Raw genomic sequence first — 22,219 nt, 5'->3', positions numbered from 1 at the left:
TTGCGATGTAGCCCAGGCTGGAACCCCTTTCGCTTAATCATCAAATGCCCCCAACAGTATGGTTGAGGTGCTAATTTTGCAAAGAAAAACTTGGCCACTAATCCTTATTTTTATTTCCAAATACAGTATATTTCTTCTAACCGGGGTATTTTCAAACTCTTACTCTGCAGGTTTCTGATGTAAATGCATGATCTTTCTTTAAGAACTTGCCTCAGCTCAGCCCCTTCTCATTCCAAAACTAAAGCAACTTTAAGAGCTGAAGCCAAGCTGCTGTGCCTAGCAAATCATCAGCATCGATGCCCTTCTCAGACCTTTCCAAATGAGCCAGTAGGAAGAATGTCAGTGACAAGTTGGGAACCCCAGGAGACCTGGCAGGGCCAGCCAAGGAAGAGAGAACCAGCACCTTCCAAAGAACAAACGTTTCAAGTTAAAAGGCCTGCCCAGGCCCTGGGCCAGTGCAGCATAATGCAGTGTGATTACAGGAGCAATCTAAAAATCAATACCGACTGGGCAGCCAACACAGCACCTATGGAAATAGCCAACCAATGGGTCCTCTCCTCCGAGAACCTGGCAGCCACCATCTCCTGCAGCACAAACAAGCAAACTCTCTAAACCCAAGTAGTATCCTGGGTCTGAGAAACTGAAAAGACAAACCCTCCCAGAGCTCTGGGAGGGTCTCTATAAAGTCCTAATGCACCTCTGCAAACAGAAGCTGAAACAAGAGAAATCCCCTGAAGGGCTGTCAGTCGTCATCATCATGTGGCCCCTCTTAGGTAATGATAGTGACGAGAGGGAGGCTATTGTACCTTCCTCCTCAGCCAACATCAGCCCTGCTTAACCACTAGACTTGGCTCCTACACAGCCACCTGGCCTGCCTGCAGGTAGATGAGGCAAATAAAGAGACCAGATGTGTTTAAAGATGTTGCTGTGGGGATGACAAGAATGCAGGATAAAAGGAGAGCAGTGTAGAAGCACGAATTACTAGCAGATAAGGCTCACTCCGAGGTATTTGAGACTCCACGGAGTCCTTGGCCTTCCTCTGGGAAAAATTAGGTGGTGGGGGGGCCCACAGCAAGGACTTTGCTTCTGTCTCCCTCACCAAGTCGCAGGATCCTTGAGTTGGGGCATTTTTTAAAGTACCAAGGCACATCAAGTTCCCAAGACCCTGCCCTACATTTCTTTCCCTTTTCTGTTACAGTAAGGACACTATTTTATGCTTATTTAGTGAAACTTTGCAGACAACTTTCTTCTGGATTAGGGCTACTTTCATCAGATAATCCAGGCATATACTAGGCGCCCACCAACATGTTTTACCAGGATATGAATGAGGTAGGAGGACTGATTTACTGACTAGAGAAAGAAACAGCAAAATATTACCTACCCGGAAGCAATGGGTCTGGGACATGGGGGAAGTGGGTGGTTTATCCAGGACCTGCTCAAACGGGTTCCCCTTCAAGACAAGCAGGATTCCTGAACTGCCCCACCAGGGGAAAGCCATCTACTCCTTTGATTCTTGCTCAAAGACAAACATCCTGACAGGACATCCTGGCATTTCATAACCCAAGCTAGACATGTGTGCCTTTATCCATGCTAGGGCCCGGCATCCCAAGTTCCCAACAAGCAGAGCTGCCATTGAAAGTGACAAGTCCCCACTGAGGAATGCATCCCTACTGACAGCACCCTGTCTGAGCTGTATCCATCACGCTGACCTCCCTTCCCCTTTTCTCCACCTCACAGAGTGGGAAAGGGTTTCTTTCTTTCCTTCTTCTTCTTCTTCTTTTTTTTTTTTTTTTTTTTTTTGCTGAGCCCACAGCTGATGAGCTTCAAGGTACAACCTGACATGAACTCCCTGGTGGCAGACCTGTGTGGTTGCCATGGTGCCCTGCAGTGCCATTCAAGTCCTCGCTCCCTATGCAGACCCAGCCTACAGCTCCTTAGCAAAAAGGCAGAATGCCAATGAGGCTGGAGGTAATGAGAAGCGGGTGTTGAAATCTCATTTCCGCCAACATATTTCCCGTCACTCCTTGACAAGCATTCTACTTTCTTCTATACTCCCCATCAACCCTAGACAGCAGAGGTTAACATGAAACCTCTAAAGTTCAGGCTGGGTGAGTGGAAAAGAATATACAAAGAACTCTGCCAATCCAATAAGGCAGAAAATAAGCCCTTGGCATATGGCACGTGCTCAATAAATACCTGTTAAATGAATGAATCAAAGAAGCTCAGCTATGGTTTAGACCTCCTGAGGGACATTTTCTGAAAAGACATGGTCAGTTTGTTACGATATTTTCTGCCTTCGAAAATGCTTTCACGTGTTATCGTATTTGATCTTTCTGAAAAGAAAAGAAGTCCTGAAAGGAAAACGCAGCCCCTGTCTCCTGACCCACCCCTTTCCCACCTTCTCTAATGGCTCAGCCCCAGCCCCACTGGGGTCACTGGACATCTGAGAGGAGGCAGAGGACTCGGGCATGCACCAAAGCCCTGTCCCTGCATCAGCTCAGAGGGGACTTGAATGATAAAATATTTATTTGGTGATAAGACCTTGTGTTCCAGATCAAATGTCCACTCTTGCCTGGATTACCTTACAGTAAAGTAGACCTAATGACAGTGTCTGCTGCCTGCTGTCCCCAAATCGCTGGAGGGTCACTCACACCAGCTTGCACAGAAGCCATTCCAGCCTCTCAGTTGGGGAAACAGACCAATCAGCGGAGATCCACATCTTCGATAAGCCACGCACCCCACGTACCCGGCCCACACGTGCTGTTCAGGACCACCAGGCTTTAGGCCTTTCTGCTTCTCTTTCCTTCCTCAGTGATAACACCAGTGATGGCGGGGTACCTCTCCTCCTCACCCCTATCTTTCTTTGGTGCCCTATCTCTGACAGTCCCTGCATCCCTGCCCTCCATGGTGACAGCTCCCACAGAGTCCCCTTCTCAGAGCTCTAGCTCTTCCTGGTTCTGTTACTGTGATTTCCTTCCTCCTCATGCCCTATCTCCATGGGAGGTAATGGTTCCTGACTGAGGCAGCCTCTGGGTACTCAACATTCCTTAGTGGTTCTCTTAACCTTGCCCAAATCTCTCGTAATAATCTCTTTATTAAAGTCTTTTTATTTGAACCCTTATGGATAAATTCTATTTTCCTGTAAGGCGGGCCCTGACTGATATATATACTCGGAGATACCCATGTCTGCATCTAATCAGCTGAAAAGGCCAGCCATATCCTCATTCGTCAGCAGGAGCAGAGACAGCAGTGCCCGGTGCTGGTTCACTCATCTTCAACACAGAGCTTCCACATTCCAAGCAAGTCAAGCTTGCCCTTCCTTCCTCCCTCATCTCTCTAGAGGCAGTGGCCTAGCTGCACATTCTCATAAAGCAGCTCAGCGTGGGCTGCCAGCAATCTAACATCAGGATGGAAGAAAACAGAGGCCTTAGAGGTTCGGCATTTTCTGGAATCTAATGATTCTGCTGATTCTCCCGCGTTTAGCAATAGCCGTTTCAATTTCAGGATGCTTAAATCACTTCTTTGTTCTTTCTGGCATGTAACTACAGCATTACCGTGAGTCTGGGGGAATTCCTGTCTGGGGGTAGGCCTTTTTTAAGGTGTTATTTTGGTTTTTGCCTTGTTCTGAAGAAGTCAGTCCATGTACTTGGTAGAAGGTCAAGTTTGTTTGTGATTTTCTCCTGCAGCGTGTCTACAGCTGACCTCTACTTCAAATGGTGCCGCTCTGTCCCTCAGGCTCTGATGTAACTCCCTCCTCTCACTTCAGGGTATGTGTCTAAGTCTGGGATCCAAAACCTCTCCTTCTCTTTTGTATTTACCGGTCTCCAACTTCCAGGTTGCTTCCAGGTTCACCGCCAAGTCACTCAGCAGGTTACTCCAATGCTCATTCATTACCCATTTATTTACTGAAGGCCTGCCATATGCCAAGGAAAACAATAGTGACCAAAAACTTATCCCGGCTCTTTAGGACCTCAGAGTCTCGCCAGGAGGGGAAGACAAGCAAACAAGATGTTTCGGATTCTGCTGCTTCTGCAGGTAATTAAAGAGGTGAAATGGAAGGTCTTGGGAGTGGGGTCCCTGCTGGGCTCTGCCTCCTGATCATGAGCATTCCAGGCCAGAGATCAGGTTCACAGGTAGCCTATTTTCCACACCTCATAAGAAATGTGTTTCGTAAATAAGTAACCACCCCTGAGTTACTATGCAAATAAGCTCAGCTCTGCCCTCCGAACAGTCAAGTTCACTTTTCCACTAACCTTTTCTCTCCTGCTTCTACCTCCTCTATCTTTAACCTGTGCCGCTCATTTCTCAGTCTGTCACTACTGAATGAGACACCCAGCCTGGAATAGAAAGGACAGTTTGAAGGGGGTCTCTACCCGGTATCTGAGCCGAGTTCCTTCTAAGGGCCAGTGTTTACAATGGCTCCGCCTCATGCCTTAAAAAAAAAAAAATTCGCTACAGAAAATACCGACACTGATAGCTAAATTCAATTAAATTAAGATTAATAAAAGGGGAGGGAGGCCAGTAGAATGAAGCCAGCAGGAAACCTCTCTTGCTGCAGTGTGCTGCTCCGTGCATTTCAAATGCAGCCCAACACAAGTCCTGATTCACCTTCACTTACCCTTCCACAGGAGCCTCCCAGACAGGCTAGGTGCAGCTGCAAGATGAGCTGCTAAGAACTTGCTGATTTCGATACAGACTGGTTTCCAAGACGTTCTGGGGTTTTAAAACTTTCACTCCCCCAAACACTTCAGGCTATGCCATAACTAATCCCACATCTTGCATTTATTTGGGAAAAGAGACTTTGGTATTCTGTGTGGGTGAGATAAGCAGCAAAGAATCTGGCATCTCTTTTGTTGCCATTTCCTGTTGTGAAAATCCTTCAAATCAAAATATTATTGAATGCTGGAGTTAGAAGGAGATCACTTGGTTCTATGGCCTCTGCCTGTTTTGGAGAACTAATGGAGGAAACAGGCCTTGACTGAGCTCCTACAAACGACTGCTTCAGCTAACGCAGGCTGCAGTCCAGCATTCTGTCGACTGCACTACTGCGCTGGGGATTCATCCACAAGGTGTTTGCAAAGGACAGAAAGGGAATTTACAGCCATGAAAGGGAGAATGGAAACTCTCCAAAGAGGAATAAATCAGCTTGACATTTAGCTTGCCATCTAGGCTGGCTGTCACAAGGCCATGAATCTAGAGGTGAAAGAGAGAAATGAAGAAGATGAGAAAAGAGGGAGGGAGGAATACATTTCAGAATAAACAGAATCTGTGGCTCTGCACTCACTCCCTGTACTGGGGTGGCAAAGGGTTTGGTGGGAATGAGGGGAAGGGAAATATGTTCCTGGAGGAAAAGGCTTCTTATGTAAAGAGTGAAGGAAAGACTCAGACCCAAGAAGAAGCCAGGGAAAGCTGCTGTGGTGGACGCTGTGATGCTCCCAGATCCCCTTTCATGAATGAAGAGTTATTCCCCCACATGGTCAAAAAGCTGCTAGAGCAAGATCCTTGGCCATCAGCACTCTTAGGGACTCCCTGGGCTGAAGGAAACTACCCTGCCCAAGTCATGCCTACTTCCAGTGGCAGCCCCTTATCCAGTGACTCATCCACAGGAGTCTAAAGGCCTGGCTCCACACACCAACTGGGGATACCTCAGAAGAGCCCTCCCAGCTTCAGTGCATTCCAAGTGGTCAGCTGAGCTCTTTGCTGGGACTGCTTCAGAGCTTAGCTTCTCCCTCTGCCCAACCCTGCTTTCTTCTCTTCCCTTCCACAGTGTGGATATGGAGAGCCCTTCCTAATGAACAGCCTGCACACAAACCTCTGTCTCAGAGTCAGCTTTTCGGGGAGCCCTACCCACAACACTGCTTGTGAAGTCAATGTGCAGAGCCCTGCTGAAGGCAGAGAGAAGATTGTCATCTGCTGAGTCTGGTCAGGTAACTCACACCGTGAAGAACAGTGCCCAAGTCCTTATTTAGAGAATTAAGTTTGGTGCCACCTCACGGTCAACCACAACATGTGTATTGGGCCATCAAAACATCAGAGCAGGGGGACTGAAAAGGTGATCCCTTCCCTTACAGGACCTGCCCTTCCTCAACCCATCAGTCAGATATAGGTACAGCCACTTCTTAAAACCTTTAAAGGCCGGGCGCGGTGGCTCAAGCCTGTAATCCCAGCACTTTGGGAGGCTGAGGCGGGTGGATCACGAGGTCAGGAGATCGAGACTATCCTGGCTAACACGGTGAAACCCTGTCTCTACTAAAAATACAAAAAACTAGCCGGGCGTGGTGGCGGGCGCCTGTAGTCTCAGCTACTCGGGAGGCTGAGGCGGGAGAATGGCAGGAACCCGGGAGGCGGAGCTTGCAGTGAGCCGAGATCAGGCCACTGCACTCCAGCCTGGGAGACACAGCGAGACTCCGTCTCAAAAAAAAAAAAAAAAAAAAAAAAAAAAAACCTTTAAAGAGCGCTCCAAACCCACCCTCGGTACTGTCACCCCTATAAAGTTCATAAACCCTAACTCTCAAAAATGCCTCCCTGCAATAATTTAAAGTTTTAATTTCAATTAAATTCCTGTGTTAATTTCTTTTTGTTGTCTCAAGCAGAAGTAGAAAACATGTATAAGGTTCTCCATTCAGTAATCCTTTATGGTTAATCTTTAATATTTCTTCAAGGTTAATGATCCTATTTCCCACTAGCTTTCTGGCAAAAGGTCATGTTTTCAATCCTATCATCTCTGTAGCTTTCTGTAATAAAGCTTGGTTTGAATGTCAGTCAGTTTAATGGCTATGCCAATTTCTCACCTATTAGAGCCACCTTTATCATCCTCTGTGGCAAATGGCACAAGTGGATGCAATAACAAATCACATTCTAAAGCCACTGAGGGCACTTTGGTTCCCACTCTTCCAAGCAAGCATTTCCACAGCCTGGAGACTCTGACTGGGCTCCTAGCTGAAGACATAAAGGGATCAAGAGGTGGGAAGAAGAAAGGTTAAACCTAGGAACAGAGAAGCCAACGTGCCCCAGAGAACGGAAGAGGCGGTCTGCAGAGTTCGGAAGGCAGGCAGCTCATGCTTGAAGGTGATATGCTTCTGCCTACAAGAGAAATCTGAGCACATCAGTTACTTCTGTCTTAGCAAGAATCCCTGACATACTTAGATTTCTGAGTTGAAAGTGAGATAAGCCCTGTTTTGTTTCGTTTGTTTGTTTGTTTCCACGTACAAAGCTCAAGATGTGGCCGGGCGTAGTGGCTCAAGCCTGTAATCCCAGCACTTTGGGAGGCCAAGGCGGGCGGATCACGAGGTCGGGAGATTGAGACCATCCTGGCTAACACAGTGAAACCCCCCATCTCTACTAAAAATACAAAAGAATTAGCGGGGCCTGGTGGCGGGCGCCTGTAGTCCCAGCTACTCGGGAGTCTGAGGCAGGAGAATGGCGTGAACCCGGGAGGCGGAGCTTGCAGTGAGCTGAGATCCGGCCACTGCACTCCAGCCTGGGTGACAGAGTGAGACTCTGTCTCAAAAATAAAAAAGAAAAAAAAGCTCAAGATGTTTTCTGGGCCAGGTGCGGTAGCTCACTCCTTTAATCCCAGCACTTTGGGAGGCTGAGGTGGGTGGATCATGAGGTCAGGAGATTGAGACCATCCTGGCCAATATGGTGAAACACTGTCTCTACTAAAAATACAAAAATTAGTAGGGCGCCGTGGTGTGTGCCCCTAATTCCAGCTACTCAAGAGGCTGAGGCAGGAGAATCGCTTGAACCAGGGAGTCGGAGGTTGGGTGAACCCAGATGGCGCCACTGCACTCCAGCCTGGCGACAGAGCAAGACTCCATCTCAAAAAAAAAAAAAAAAAAAAAAAAAAAAAAAGATGCCTTCTGGATCTGCAATGATAAGTAGTAATTTATGTTGGAGAAAGAAATAATGGAGGTCCAGGCCCTTTGCAATCTCTGACCCTCTTTACAGAAGACCCACCCAGTAATTATGACATTTAACTGTGGAATGGTAGAGTTTTTATACTCATGAGGAAAACTCACACTAGTGGTGCTAAACCACTGGGCATGGCCTCACACCATTTCTGATAGCCAGGGGAACTGGGGTGGGGGAGGGTGATTATTGGCATCTAGTGTCCTGTATCTACAAGGTCACAGGACAACCTCACATAACAAAGAATTATCCCGTCCAAACTATCAATAGTGCTGAGGTTGAGAAACCCTGACTTACAAATAATTCTCTGTCCTCCTAAATGTATTCAACTACTCAGGAATCTTCAGGCCTTGTTTCTCCTTCTCTAGACACTCAGCTGACCTGGGAAAATTACAAGCCGCTTGACCAACAAGCTCATTATCTTGTTTTTGATGGAGACAGAGCTGAGGAACAAAGACAACAAAGAAAACCCCAACTGTGGGGTGAAAGAAGACTTAACCTTGGCTTACAGTCTCCCTTCAAAAGCTATGTGGTATGTGGGGATCCGTGAGCTGGCAGTTCTGGTCAGAAAATAATAAAGAAGTCTCAGAATTACTTCCTAGGCTAGGGTCTGCTTCAGAGGCATACAGAGATGCCTCTTGCTTTCACCTCTGTACTAATCTCACTGCTCCACTTTGAATCAAGGCTTGAGCACTGTGCAAGCAGAATAACCAGGCACTCTCTTCAGTTAGTTTTGAAACCATCTCAATGATTTTGGGAGAACAAACTCCCCACGATCTGGCAACAAGTTGTCCGGCTTGGGTTATTTTCAAGTCTACATTTCTTAGTTTCCTGAAGAATACACTGGGCATGCCAGAAGGTTTCAAAGCTACAGTTACGGCATCAGCAACAACTCTTCAACTAGCCTGTGCTTCAACCCAAAGCAGCACAAACAGAAAAGTCAGCCAAGCCACGAGGGGCCTGGTCAAGCGTCTAACAGTGTAGGATTGCTGCATAACGAGCAGGATCCTACTACAATACAGCCTTTGAAGTGCCTTGAAAATAAATTCTATGTTTAGAAAACAAAGCCCTCTCTCCAGGCCTGGACTCACCCCACTCACCCCACCCTCATCCCTATTTCACTGAAAAGCTAAATATTAAAAAGTGCTTGGATGTTTACATATTTTCATATAGAGTAACTTTTTTCTTTAAAGGGCCATCTTCTTAAGAACACAAATCCCCCAAGAATGGTCCTCGAGCTGCTCAAGCTTTCCAACCAGAAAATATGACTGTATTGAAAAATGTGACTAGAAACAATAGGACCAGCCTCACTTCTTCCCCATAGAAACAATTCAAATCACTGAAGGTCTTGCTGGCATCTCTGCTGCCATCTACTGAGTCAAACTGGCACATATTCTAGTAAATCCTAACCAAGAAAGGTCATTGTTCTGTAAATGTTTCCATTTTAACTCTACCATGTTGTATTACAATTGTTTATGTACAACTTTACTTCTAGATTGCAAGTACCCAGGAGATAGACAGGATGTCTTATTCATCTTTTAGTAGGTAATCAGGAAATGGTTGTTGGATTAAGTAATTTTGAGTGTTGCACAAGTCTTCTCAAAAAAGATCATCTCAAGAATTTTCTTAAGGACTCCTCCAAAACCCAGAAACTACCATAATTATATCAAACGGAAGAGAGCAACTCATTTATTTTTTAAGACCTTCAGAGTAGCTCCTTCTACAACTTTCTTTATTCACCCAATATCAGCCTTCACGATCTCCACCATCAGCAAATTATTGTGTCAAATAAAAATTGTTTATTATTTAGTTCTGTGGCTCATGTGGCTTAGAGTTGGTTGTCTCCTTAATGTGAAGGCTTTTGGACACTCAAAGGCAGAACTGTTCTTTTCTTCCCAGATTGAATAACCCCATTCCTCCAACTTTTCTTTCTACATCTCCATGATCTATACATGCTCAAAATTAGTAATAGTTTTTTTTCTTTTTCTTTTTTTTTGAGACGGAGTCTTGTTCTGTCGCCCAGGCCGGAGTGCAGTGGCCGGATCTCAGCTCACTGCAAGCTCCGCCTCCCGGGTTTATGCCATTCTCCTGCCTCAGCCTCCCGAGTAGCTGGAACTACAGGCGCCCGCCACCTCGCCCGGCTAGTTTTTTGTATTTTTTAGTAGAGACGGGGTTTCACGGTGTTAGCCAGGATGGTCTCGATCTCCTGACCTCGTGATCCGCCCATCTCGGCCTCCCAAAGTGCTGGGATTACAGGCTTGAGCCACCGCGTCCAGCCCAGTAATAGTTTTCTTAATGTGAAGCCTCAAAACTAGTTTCAATATTCTATTTAGCATTTAAGCAAAGATGATTTTAACAAGTGCTTGTGGTGCCTGCTATTATCCCTATCAATGGGATACCTTGCATTAGGCAAAGCTAACATTTATCAGGCAGATAAATTAGGAATTGGTGATTCATTTAACAGAGCATTCCCAGGAAAATTTCTTCAAAATAACTATTTCAGTCCTATTTCATTTAGGAAATATTCATTTTGTGAGCAATTTTTCATGGATTACAAATCACAGAATAGGAGTAGCTGTAATCTTATTGATATCTAATTTATGTGTCACTTGGGTTTAAGATAACGCACCTTTTTCTGGTATTTGCTACTGGTGTTATGAGCTCTTCAAGACCTCTTGTTCCTTACAGAAATGGTCAGCATGAAAATCATCTCTTAGAAAATATTATCATGTTCATTTGACACCTGAAAAAGCATACCCAGAGGGTAGAGGAATCTTGGAGACTATTTATATACACAAATAGCATAAAGGAGTTTTCCCCATCTCTAAGGGACCAACCTGGGCAAAGGAATAGAAGGAATAGCCTTGGCAATTATTCTCCCTGTCCCTGCACCCTCATGAAAACAGGGAGAGTCACATTCTCTGATGCCAAGATTAAAGCTCTGATGCAAGCAGGGTCTCTGCACTGCAATCTGGAAGGCCACTGGAATCTCTCTGCCAATGTTTTTCCCATCCTTATTATTGATCCTAGTAGCAGCACGAACCTGTTTCTTGATGTTGTGTTCAGAAGCTGATCAATATTAAGTACTCACCTCAGGGAGGCTGGCCAAAAACAGCATGAAGACTTTTCAAGCTGACTTTTTAAACTGACTTTTTAAACTCTTTGGATTGGTCAGGGCCTGCAATCAAAACTCATGATCGTTAATTCATAAACGCCTAACTCTTCAAGCAATTTGGCAAAAATCTTTGACAATTCAGTCCCACTGCTGGGGGCTGCTTCCAAAATGTACATTTTCAAAATGTGTGAGCAGGCCGGGCATGGTGACTCATGCCTGTAATCCCAGCACTTTGGGAGGCCGAGGCGGGCAGATCACCTGAGGTCAGGAGTTTGAGACCAGTCTGGACAACATGGTGAAACTCCATCTCTACTAAAAATACAAAAATTAGCCAGGCATGGTGGGGGGCGCCTGTAGTCTCAGCTACTCAGGAGGCTGAGGCAAGAGACTCACTTGAACCCGGAAGGCGGAGGTTGCAGTGAGCCGAGATCGCGCCACTGCCCTCCAGCCTGAGCGACAGAGGGAAACTCCACCTCAAACAACAACAACAACATAGTCAAAATGTGTGAGCAGTATGAGGTGAAGGAAGAGTTCCAGGAGAAAATGGATGGGAATGTGTTGTTACACATTCTGATCTGTGTACAACCAAAGTGGTGGAAGGGTGACATGCCCTTCCTGTTAAGCACAAACTCACCTAAAGCTCACTCTATTTATGATAGTATCTTTATTATCTGACCTAATAAAACAAGAAAACAGAATTTAGCCCACACAACTGTTCCTTGAGTGGAAAAGGTGGATCCTTCTCAGTGTGGCCCTAACACATTAATACACATGGGAGTTTAAAGGTAGAGTTTGCACCCAATGGAGAGCTAAAAATGCTTGGTGGTGATTATTGCTGCAGTTTATATACAACATGATAATGGAAACCCCCCCACAGCCACAGTGGAATTTCCACTGAAGAGCTAACTGGATAGAGACAAGGATCCATGTAGGCAAATCTTCAAAATGTAATTTTGTAGCCTCTATTTTAAAACTATACTACTACTTCTTAACCAAGCTTATGGCATACAGTTGGGGAAGAATACTATAGATTAATTTTTTAGAGTGGGGTTGGGGGAAGTCAAAATCACTTAAGGACTCTGTACCTTTTTCTCTTTCTACACACAGATTGCATCTATGTTATCTTACACGTTCCTCTGCATTAGAAACCAAAATGGCCTCCATACTGGATTGGCTTCCACATAGTAGCTCTATCCTTTATCCTCCCTTCTGCTTCTGTTACATCAGTAAATTGGGTATTCTGCAGTAGGCTTTTCCAAATGAGAAAAAAAGGTAATTTTTTTTTTTTTTTTTTTGAGACGGAGCTTGCTCTGTCGCCCAGGCTGGAGTACAGTGGCGCAATCTGGGCTCACAGCAAGCTCCACCTCCCGGGTTCATGCCATTCTCCTGCCTCAGCCTCCCGAGTAGCTGGGACTACAGGCACCTGCCACGATGCCCTGCTAATTTTTTGTATTTTTAGTAGAGACAGGGTTTTACCATGTTAGCCAGGATAGTCTCGATCTCCTGATCTCGTGATCCACCGGCTTCAGCCTCCCAAAGTGCTGGGATTACAGGCATGAGCCACCGTGCCTGGCACCAAATGAGAAAATATGGTAATTCTTTACTATCTTTATCCACTCAAAAAGCTTCATTTAAAGTTGATGGAGGCCAGGCATGGCGACTCACGCCTGTAATCCCAGCACTTTGGAAGGCCGAAGCAGATGGATCACTTGAGGTCAGGAGTTTGAGACCAGCCTGGCCAACATGGTGAAATCCCATTTCTACTAAAAATACAAAAATTATCTGGGTGTGGTGGTGGGCACCTGTAATCTCAGCTACTCAGGAGGCTGAGGCAGGAGAATCGCTTGAACTTAGGAGACGGAGGTTGTAGTGAGCTGAGATTGCGTCACTGTACTCCAGCCTGGGTGACAGAGCAAGACTGTCTCAATAAATAAATAAATAAATAAAAATAAAGTTGATGGAAACAAGAAATCAAATCTAGCCTCAGTTTAGGACAGAGGTTTCAAATGAGTGACCTGCAGGTCAAGTCTGGTCTGCTGATGTGTTTTCTTTGGCCCACACAGTATTCTGAAAAATCAGGACTGCTTACATCAAATCTACATTTCCAGCCTCCCAGAAGGTAACACCGAGTCCACAGTCCTGCATAATAAAAGTTGCGTGGAATTTATCACAATTGTCCCTTTCAAAAAGTCCTCAGATCCTCCTTTCCCTGACTGTGATACATTTCAATCATTTACAGTAGTGCCAGACCTCTATAGGTAGACACAGATCCTCTAGGTAGGGAGGGTACCTGTAGATAATTATCAATTTAAAAAAATGAAAAAAATTATATAAAAAATAGTGTCTTTTTTATGTATCCAATATATTTTTATTCAAGAACACAACGCATTATAACTACTAGCAAATTGACAGTTTTATATTTTCAGTAGTGCTACACCGAACATTTGTTAAATGCTGTTTTTTTTCTGAGAAAGAATGGAAGAAACGTACAAGCTTTCTATGAAATGTACAAAGTTAAAAAAAAAAAATAAGGCCTCTGCTATGATTTTTGACTTAACATATGCTTTAGGAATCCAACAGAATTCCAGGCACCTAAAAAGTATCAGTTTTTCATCTTTTAAAGTTAAAAAAGTGGGCCGGGCGCGGTGGCTCAAGCCTGTAATCCCAGCACTTTGGGAGGCCGAGACGGGCGGATCACGAGGTCAGGAGATCGAGACCATCCTGGCTAACACGGTGAAACCCCGTCTCTATTAAGAAATACAAAAAACTAGCCGGGCGAGGCGGCGGGCGCCTGTAGTCCCAGCTACTCGGGAGGCTGAGGCTGGAGAATGGCGTGAACCCGGGAGGCGGAGCTTGCAGTGAGCTGAGATCCGGCCACTGCACTCCAGCCTGGGTGACAGAGCGAGACTCCGTCTCAAAAAAAAAAAAAAAAAAAAAGTTAAAAAAGTGATTAATTTAATGGTTCATTTCTTAGTTAATTCAGGATTTAGGAAAAGTTCTAAATATTAAGAAAATTTTTTTCATTAGATTAGATTTCTGTTTCAGAACGTCTCTAAACCTTTCCAAATGAATGAATTTAATAGAAATTCATTCTGATACATGCATGACTACAATAAACAAAAATGTAACTAGTTACAATTAAATCTTGGAAAAAATACCTTCCTTTCCTCAATGGTGTGGTAGAAAGAAAACCTAATGTGAAATCAGAGAAACTTACTTCATCATGGCTCTTGCTATGCAACTGCTATGTAAAGCAATCAATGGCAAGAAGAAAAAAAGAGAGAAGACACGCTCAAGACAGCAAGACCTAATGGAACACACGAACGTTGGTTAAATCTTCATTGGAACAATTCAAATGTTAAAAGGCATTTTTAAGCAACTGGTGAAATTTGAATATGGACTATTAGATAATGCTAAGGAATTATTAGTAGTAACTTTTAAAATATGCTGTGTGTTTCCATTGAAGTTGTAATCTTGCTAGCAGAAATTGTATGCAAAATAGGTATTCAGTAGATGTTGTTGATGCTGATTTTGAATTGTAGTATTTCAAATTTAGGCTGAAGGTCAAGAAGCATTGGGAAATAATTTGTACCTTTTCAGAATTACTGAATTTTAGAGGTGGAAATGACAAGAGGAGTTATCTACTCAAAATAAATTTATCTTAAGCATGAGGAAAAGGACACGTAGCTAGACAGTGGTGGGGCTGGTCTAGAATGCAGGTTTCTGTGCTGAGGCCCAGATGATACCTCCTTCAGTGTAGCTTACACGGAGGCTCTGACAGCTTCAAAGCCCTCTGTAGCTCACAACTCAATTCTTTCTCCTTTCTCATTTAACTTTATAATCTTGCTCTTCCTCCCAACTCCATTTTCCATCACCAGGCATTTTAATTTATATTCACTTAACAACTTTCACTTTCCTTGGGAAAGCTGCCAATGGCAATGCTAGCTGAGAAGGAGTAATAATGAGCAAAGGAAAAACAAGGCAAAATTAGAAATGAAGAACAACAACGGCTGTTTAAGCTTTCTCTAGATTTATATACTTACTTCATCCTCCCGGCTTTCATGGAGACATGTTTTTTCTAAGCTCTGTCAACAGACACATAATAGCTTTCTATCAATCATATAGGTCTCAAAGAAAAAAAAAAAAAAAGGTTTTAAGTCATTGGTACACAAAGAACCAGTGCTGCTGAAATACTTCTCCCTTTCCATTCCTTTTTTCCATCCTTTATCTGTTCTTTTCAACAGCTAGCATGAAGGCCAAAAATCAAAATATTATTTTGATAAGTCTTTTAGTAATAAATTGCTTTTTAAACTATGCACATGTATTACTTTAAAAATGCTACGTTTTAGAAAGCTGAATTATAATTATCCAGTACTCTGTTTAGCACCAAATGGAAAAATTAAAAACTCAGCTTGAATGCTTCTGAATTTATAAAATAAGCCAGGCAACCCTAATACGAGTGTGGACAGATAATATCAGCAGTAAGTTGTACCAATATATCAAATACTTTAAAGAAGGATAAACATATAAATACAAATGAATAGACATATGGGATTTAGTAAGTACAAACTAAGTAGAGAAATGTGTGTTTCTGGGGCCTATTACAAAGGAATTATAGCTATCTTTTACTAAGTTCCTCTATCATGTTATACACTTACACTACACATATATTATCACTAATCCTCACAACAAGCCTAAGGGAGGACTGCCCATATTTTATAAATGAGTAAGAGGTAGGACCAGAATTTTAATATGAAGCTGTCTGACTCCCTGTTCATCTTCTTTCCACTATAACATAAAAATACATATGCAATTTAAGTTTAGGAGGGGAAAAGTTATGCTCTTTGCTCTTATTCTAATAGCAGCTCATTTTCATTTTTTACTTGAAAATTTTTTTTCTTTTTTTAATAACAGAGACGGGATCTCAGTGTGTTACCTAGCTGGTCTCAAACTCTTGGGCTCAAGTGATCCTCCTGCCTCAACCTCCCAAAGTGCTGGCATTACAGACATGAGCTACCCCGCCCAGCCAGCAGCTCATTTTAACCATGTTCCATGGTCCAGGCTAACATTTAGCTAGTATGCTCTGGTGTGGCATAAGGGCTAAAGGCTGTTCTGATTAATCAGGTATCTGTTCTGTTCGATTTGTGCCCATGCCATACTAATCATTAAATATTTTAAATATTACAACAGTCCACGGCACAGAACTTTCAGAATTTTCAATCAAATACTTATTCAGATACTTGAAATCATCCAAAACCACTTCTTATGACATATTTTCCATACCTATAGGTATCACAGGTCTACTTCTATGCAAAATTCGACTGGTCCTCTCTTTAAGTAATAATATGCCAAGATTCCCAGCTTTTATACTAGAAGCTTAAGCTTTGCCATATTTATATATATCAAAGCATGGGGCACATCTTTAAATCAGCAATACAAAATTACTGTACTCCAGGTTTTTGCCAGCAAGTCCAACCTTGAAATGATATCCTGCTTTTCTTGTCAAGTCAGGCTTGTAGCATTTCACATTTGGGAAGACAGTCTAATATACAGGATACTACCTGCACCTTCTTTAGTTCTTGCTATCATATTACATCATCAGAAAGTAATATATCTGGACATTAGCTTATGTCCTTAGATAAAAATGCCTACACTGTTTCGCACAAAGTTATAATCTTGGATTTTATCAAGATTCAATATAAGAAATGACCATATGGGAAAAAGGAAGCAATGGTATAAATATTTCAAAGACAAATCCAAATGTCATCATAACAAAAGTGTGATTTATTTCTGAGAGCTTACTCTAAATTTATTTATAAGTTAGTTATGTTAAAATCAGTTTGCCCAACCAGCATACATAAAGTGTTGTACAAGCTCCCTCAGCTGGTTAAGACATAGAACTACCAAAACACATGTTCCATTAGGTTAACTGCGTCATCCTCTTCAGAAATTTCTGTAACTGCAGCCTGAGATCGAAGAATAGACATGATGTCATTAGATAATTTGTCAAAGCCATTCTGTGAACATATATTTGCCACTTCTTGCCACCTTTCTGTGGAGCAAAATGAATCATTTATCATAAGACTTTCTACTGCATCTGTGGGGAAAAAAATACAATATTACAGTATGGCACTTATTTGATAATCCATACTTTAGTGATTTTTCAAAAATAGAAAAGGATATAATCTCAACTCAGTTACTGTTAAACTCTACCTGATTCCCCTAAGACTAATGATATAACATGCAGTGCTCAGTCTAGCTCATGGTAAGTATTCATGTTAGTTCCTTCTCCTCCTCCCTTATCATTAACCTCTTGATGTCTCAATTCAACCCTTTACCACTTCTCACATTGCACGTCTCCACTCATTGCCTTCTTGTTTTTTTTTTTTTTTTTTTTTTGAGACGGAGTCTCGCTCTGCCGCCCAGGCTGGAGTGCAGTGGCCGGATCTCAGCTCACTGCAAGCTCCGCCTCCCGGGTTCACGCCATTCTCCTGCCTCAGCCTCCCGAGTAGCTGGGACTACAGGCGCCCGCCACCTCGCCCGGCTAGTTTTTTGTATTTTTTAGTAGAGACGGGGTTTCACCGTGTTAGCCAGGATGGTCTCGATCTCCTGACCTCGTGATCCGCCCGTCTCGGCCTCCCAAAGTGCTGGGATTACAGGCTTGAGCCACCGCGCCCGGCCTTGCCTTCTTGTTATGGTAGCAGATGTTGAAGGCTATAAGGCAGGAGCTCAGAAAGTGATGAATGTGGGCTCATTCTTATTCAAAGAGTCTATAAGGCACCACTAGAAACTATCAAATAACTGTGGACCTATAGGTGAAGTTTTCATGATTTCAAACACTTATATAAATGCCTTAGTGCTGCTAACCCAAGGACTTAAGAAACTCTTTGACAAACTCTTCATCCTGTCTCTAGATGGAGACCTCTTAATGATGGGGCTTCTATAACAAATATTTTTCTTAAGGAAATAAAATCATTTTGTTAAAGAAATTTAATATTATTTACTTTTAAAAATATCTTAGTGATCTATCAGTTTATGGAACTCATTTCTTATCTATTACCTGCATTACTTATGGTACTTCATAAAAGAGGATCACTTTTTAGAACACTGTCATCACTATAATTTTATTTCTACCATAATTATCATTTTTCTACAAAAATATTTTAGTCGATATTTGTAATGATAATTTCAAAATATAGTTATCTTCCAAAATATGTTTTCAAGTAATTTAAAATCAAGTTGTCTGCTCAACTTCCTATATTAAATTAATGAAAAGAAAATAAAAGTGAGTTTTAATTATTCTCTCTCTCTCTCTCTTTTTTTTTTTTGAGGCAGGGAGTACAGTGGCACAATCACGGTTCACTGTAGCCTTGAGCTCCCTGGGCTCAGGCGATGCTTCCACCTCTGCCTCTTGAGTAGCTGGGACTACAGGTGCATGCCACCACACCTGGCTAGTTTTTGTATTTTTTTCATAGAGACAGGGTTTTGCCATGTCACCCAGGCTGGTCTTGAACTCCTGAGCTCAAGCGATCCACCCGCCTCAGCCTCCCAAAGTGCTGGGATTACAGGGGTGAGCCACCACACCCAGCCTAATCAGTTATTCTCTAATTCACAGCAGAGTTAGGTTCAGAGTGAATATCATATGTGAACACACAGACATTTGGTTTAGGAATTAAAACATATAGTTTATATCTACATAACATTTAAAATACATATAAAAGATAGCTAAATATACACATGTCAATATATATAAAGTTTTTAGTGTTAGTGATTACAATTATTGTAACATCTCCCTCAGGCTTCATAAAGATTATCTCTTCATTTTAATTCTCTCAAGAAACATATCCTATTGCCAACGGATTATTATTTACATGGCAATCTTTATATTTATAAACTCCTAAAGTTAACTCTTGCTAAGAAGGAACTCTTAGGGAAATTTGAGTTAACTCATGCATAATCATCTTGAACCTCTCCCTAAATAACCCACTACTATTTCTTCCACAACATTTTACTCTACTTACCTATCCCACCTTTATTTATTTCTTGAAGTAGCTTAATGCCAATTTTTTTCTTATCTACAGAGAACAGATGAAGTATGGCAAGACCAAAAGATAAAGATGTTTGTTTCTCATTCAACTCTTTAGTGAGACACTGAATTAATTCAATTTGGGGACATGACATTAATAGCTGCAACAGGTCATCTGAAGGCAAAAATGAAAGAACTTTATCTTAACATCCTAACATGATAAATCAACTAGAAACTAGGACTAGCTAATGTCTATACCTGCCAATCAACAGTTTTTCTAATCCTTTCAAAGCCCTCAATGACCCACTCCAACCTAAACTCAACAGTACTATCCCCTAGCCCCCCCTAAAAAAAATCATGCTCAGCATAGCAAAAAACAAAGGAAAACTACCCATAAGAGTCTCCAAAATACAATCAAATAATTATAACGAAAAGAAATGTGGTATAATAAAAATATAGATTGGCTATCAGGAAACCTGAATTCTAATCATAGCTCCATCAGTCACTTACTCTTTTGGAACTCAGTTTTCACATCTGAAAAGCGCTAGAATTGGATATAATTTCTTTCTTTCTTTTTTTTTTTTTTTGAGACAGTCTCACTGTCGCCCAGGCTGGAGTGCAGTGGTGTGATCTTGGCTCACTGCGAACTCCGCCTCCCGGATTCACGCCATTCTCCTGTCTCAGCCTCCCAAGTAGCCGGGACTACAGGTGCCCGCCACCGTGCCTGGCTAATATTTTGTATTTTTAGTAGAGACGGGGTTTCACCATGTTAGCCAGGATGGTCTCGATCTCCTGACTTGTGATCTGCCCGCCTCGGCTTCCTGAAGTGCTGGGATTACAGACGTGAGCCACCGTGCCCGGCCGAAGTGGAGATAATTTCGAAGGTTCCATCTAATACTACAGTTTGTTTGTCTATATCTTGTTGCTCATATTTGGACCAAATTCTGGTGAGTATAATGTCTTTCTGTGCCTTGCACAGAAAATGCAATTCAGTAATTTTTTTCCTAAAACTATCAAGTATTTAGAAATTCAAAAATGAAAACTTTAAGAAGCCATTAGCTATTTCAAGTAGCTAGAGGTGGAGCCATATGAAGTTGCCTATATTTGACCACAAAAAAAAAAAAACAATTCCATATGGGTTAATCTACTAGTTAACCACTGAGGTAATCTAAAGCTACAATTATGATTTGTATTCTTAAATTTTTTCAAAACAAAGTCTCACTGTGCTGCCCAGGCTGGAGTGCATCACTCATCATAGGCATAATGGTTGTGTACTATATCCTCAAACTCCTGGGCTCAAGCAGTCTCCCGCCTCAGCCTTCCCAATAGCTGAGACTACAGGCATGCACCACCGTGCCCCACTCTATAGTCTCAAATTTGTAAACTTTGTATTAACTTCCTAAATTTTTTTAAGTAAAAATATTATTTTGGGGCCACAATAGAGGTAATTTTCAGAATAACTTTGAGAGCCTTTCAAGAACTACCATAAACATAATTTAACTCTGAAAGCCTTGGGTTTTTAAAATGTATTTAATATATAGAGACAGGGTCCCACTATGTTGCCCCAGGCTGGTCTTGAATTCCTCATATCCCTTTCGCTTACTACATTTCAAAATCCATTTTCTTTTTTAAAAATTATTATTATTATTATGGGATAAGGTCTCACTCTTGCCTAGGCAGGAATGCAGTGCCACAATCACAGCTCATTGCAGCCTAGAATGTCTGGGTTCAAGCGATCTTCCCATCTCAGCCTCCTGAGTGGCTGGGACTACAGATCCTATCCCTAAAATTTTTAAATTCTAAAAGTAATTAAAATCTATATCCCATGTCTAAACATTAACTAATATAATTCTTACCTATGGAAAAATAATAGTTAACAACACAGAAACTGAAACTGTATACTTAGGTAATGGAATATTAACTAATACCTACTATGCCAGATTCTGTCCTGTCACTACACAACCAAATCACTTACCTCTAGCTGTGCCTTAGCCTCTGTATGGAAACATTCTATTTTTTTCTTTTTCATTTTTTTTTTTTTTTTTTTTGAGACGGAGTCTCGCTCTGCCGCCCAGGCTGGAGTGCAGTGGCCAGATCTCAGCTCACTGCAAGCTCCGCCTCCCGGGTTCACGCCATTCTCCTGCCTCAGCCTCCCGAGTAGTTGGGACTACAGGCGCCCGCCACCGCGCCCGGCTAGTTTTCTGTATTTTTTTTAGTAGAGACGGGGTTTCACCGTGTTAGCCAGGATGCATACTATTTTTTTCATCTATAAAATGGGACAATAACAAAATCTACCTCATAGAGTCAAAATAAGGATTAAGTGAGATAATCCATGGAAAAAAGCCTAGCTATTATTACAATAATAGTATAGGGCATGCTGCTATTAACGAAGAAATTTGTAACTTAAAAAAAATATAGATTCTAAGAAAAAGTCAATTAATTGCTTGAAAATGACCAGATTCAACAACCACTAAAACTCCTTTTTCCTGGAAGAATGTGACCTAAAACAGCTATGTTTGGTTCCATTTTGCATCTTCTTAGAACTGGGATACACAGCCTGCAAATCAGGACGGGCAGTGGCCTGGGAGATGGGGAGATGTCAGCAATGCCTGTACTCAGAGTTATTGCCAAACTAGATCCAGAGTAAGAGATCTGCTCATCCAGCTAGGGTCACCCTAAGGTCCACAGTTCTCTTAGATGACTGCTCAATTGTAATCTCAGATTACTGCTCAATTGTGTTTTAAAATTTTGAAATAAATTAGAAATTCTTCATTTCTATGCTTATATTACACTTCAAATATATCACAGGCTGGGCGCGGTGGCTCACGCCTGTAATCCCAGCACTTTGGGAGGCCAAGGTGGGCAGATCACGAGGTCAGGAGATAGAGAACATCCTGGCTAACACAATGAAACCCCATCTCTACTAAAAATACAAAATATTAGCCAGGCGTGGTGGTGGGTGCCTGTAGTCCCAGCTACTTGGGAGGCTGAGGCAGGAGAATGGCGTGAACCCAGTAGATGGAGCATGCAGTGAGCCAAGATTACGCCACTGCACTCCAGCCTGGCAACAGAGTGAGACTCTGTCTCAAAAAATAAATAAATAAAAAATAAAATAAAATATTACAAATAAATTATTTTTAAAAATCGCATATGTAGTATTCTACTCT

The 22,219-nt window shown here is 42.4% G+C and overlaps 1 protein-coding gene and 1 long non-coding RNA gene across 9 annotated transcripts in view; one reads left to right on the top strand and one right to left on the bottom strand.

The window, feature by feature from the left end:
- The first annotated feature begins 3,223 nt into the window (after positions 1–3,223).
- Positions 3,224–9,719, top strand: LOC135966825 (uncharacterized). Of its 2 annotated transcripts, XR_010580447.2 has the most exons (5): positions 3,224–3,555; positions 3,687–3,767; positions 3,968–4,035; positions 5,768–5,927; positions 8,280–9,719. It is a non-coding gene; the product is annotated as an uncharacterized lncRNA (long non-coding RNA). The 2 variants fall into 2 exon arrangements; XR_012422379.1 differs by lacking the exon at positions 8,280–9,719 and having other exon boundaries at positions 5,768–6,759.
- A 7,087-nt stretch (positions 9,720–16,806) lies between these two features.
- Positions 16,807–22,219, bottom strand: part of CLHC1 (clathrin heavy chain linker domain containing 1) — a 67,345-nt gene continuing 61,932 nt past the window's right edge. For 6 of the 7 annotated variants that reach the window (XR_012422378.1, XM_005575853.5, XM_045369305.3 and 3 more), the window contains 2 exons: positions 19,048–19,227; positions 16,807–17,123 (listed from right to left, as the gene is read on the bottom strand). Coding sequence is in view for 6 of the 7 variants with exons in the window: in XM_005575853.5 (XP_005575910.1) it covers positions 16,927–17,123; positions 19,048–19,227 (377 nt within the window). In the remaining variant the exon portion in view is untranslated. The remainder of the gene's footprint in view (positions 17,124–19,047; positions 19,228–22,219) is intronic. The other variant, XM_074011780.1, reaches the window with a different exon arrangement.

Source organism: Macaca fascicularis, chromosome 13 (genome assembly GCF_037993035.2).
Source record: "Macaca fascicularis isolate 582-1 chromosome 13, T2T-MFA8v1.1".
Lineage (NCBI taxonomy): Eukaryota > Metazoa > Chordata > Mammalia > Primates > Cercopithecidae > Macaca > Macaca fascicularis.
Note: the sequence above shows the minus strand (reverse complement) of the source record. Positions and strands in the feature narration are given on the sequence as shown.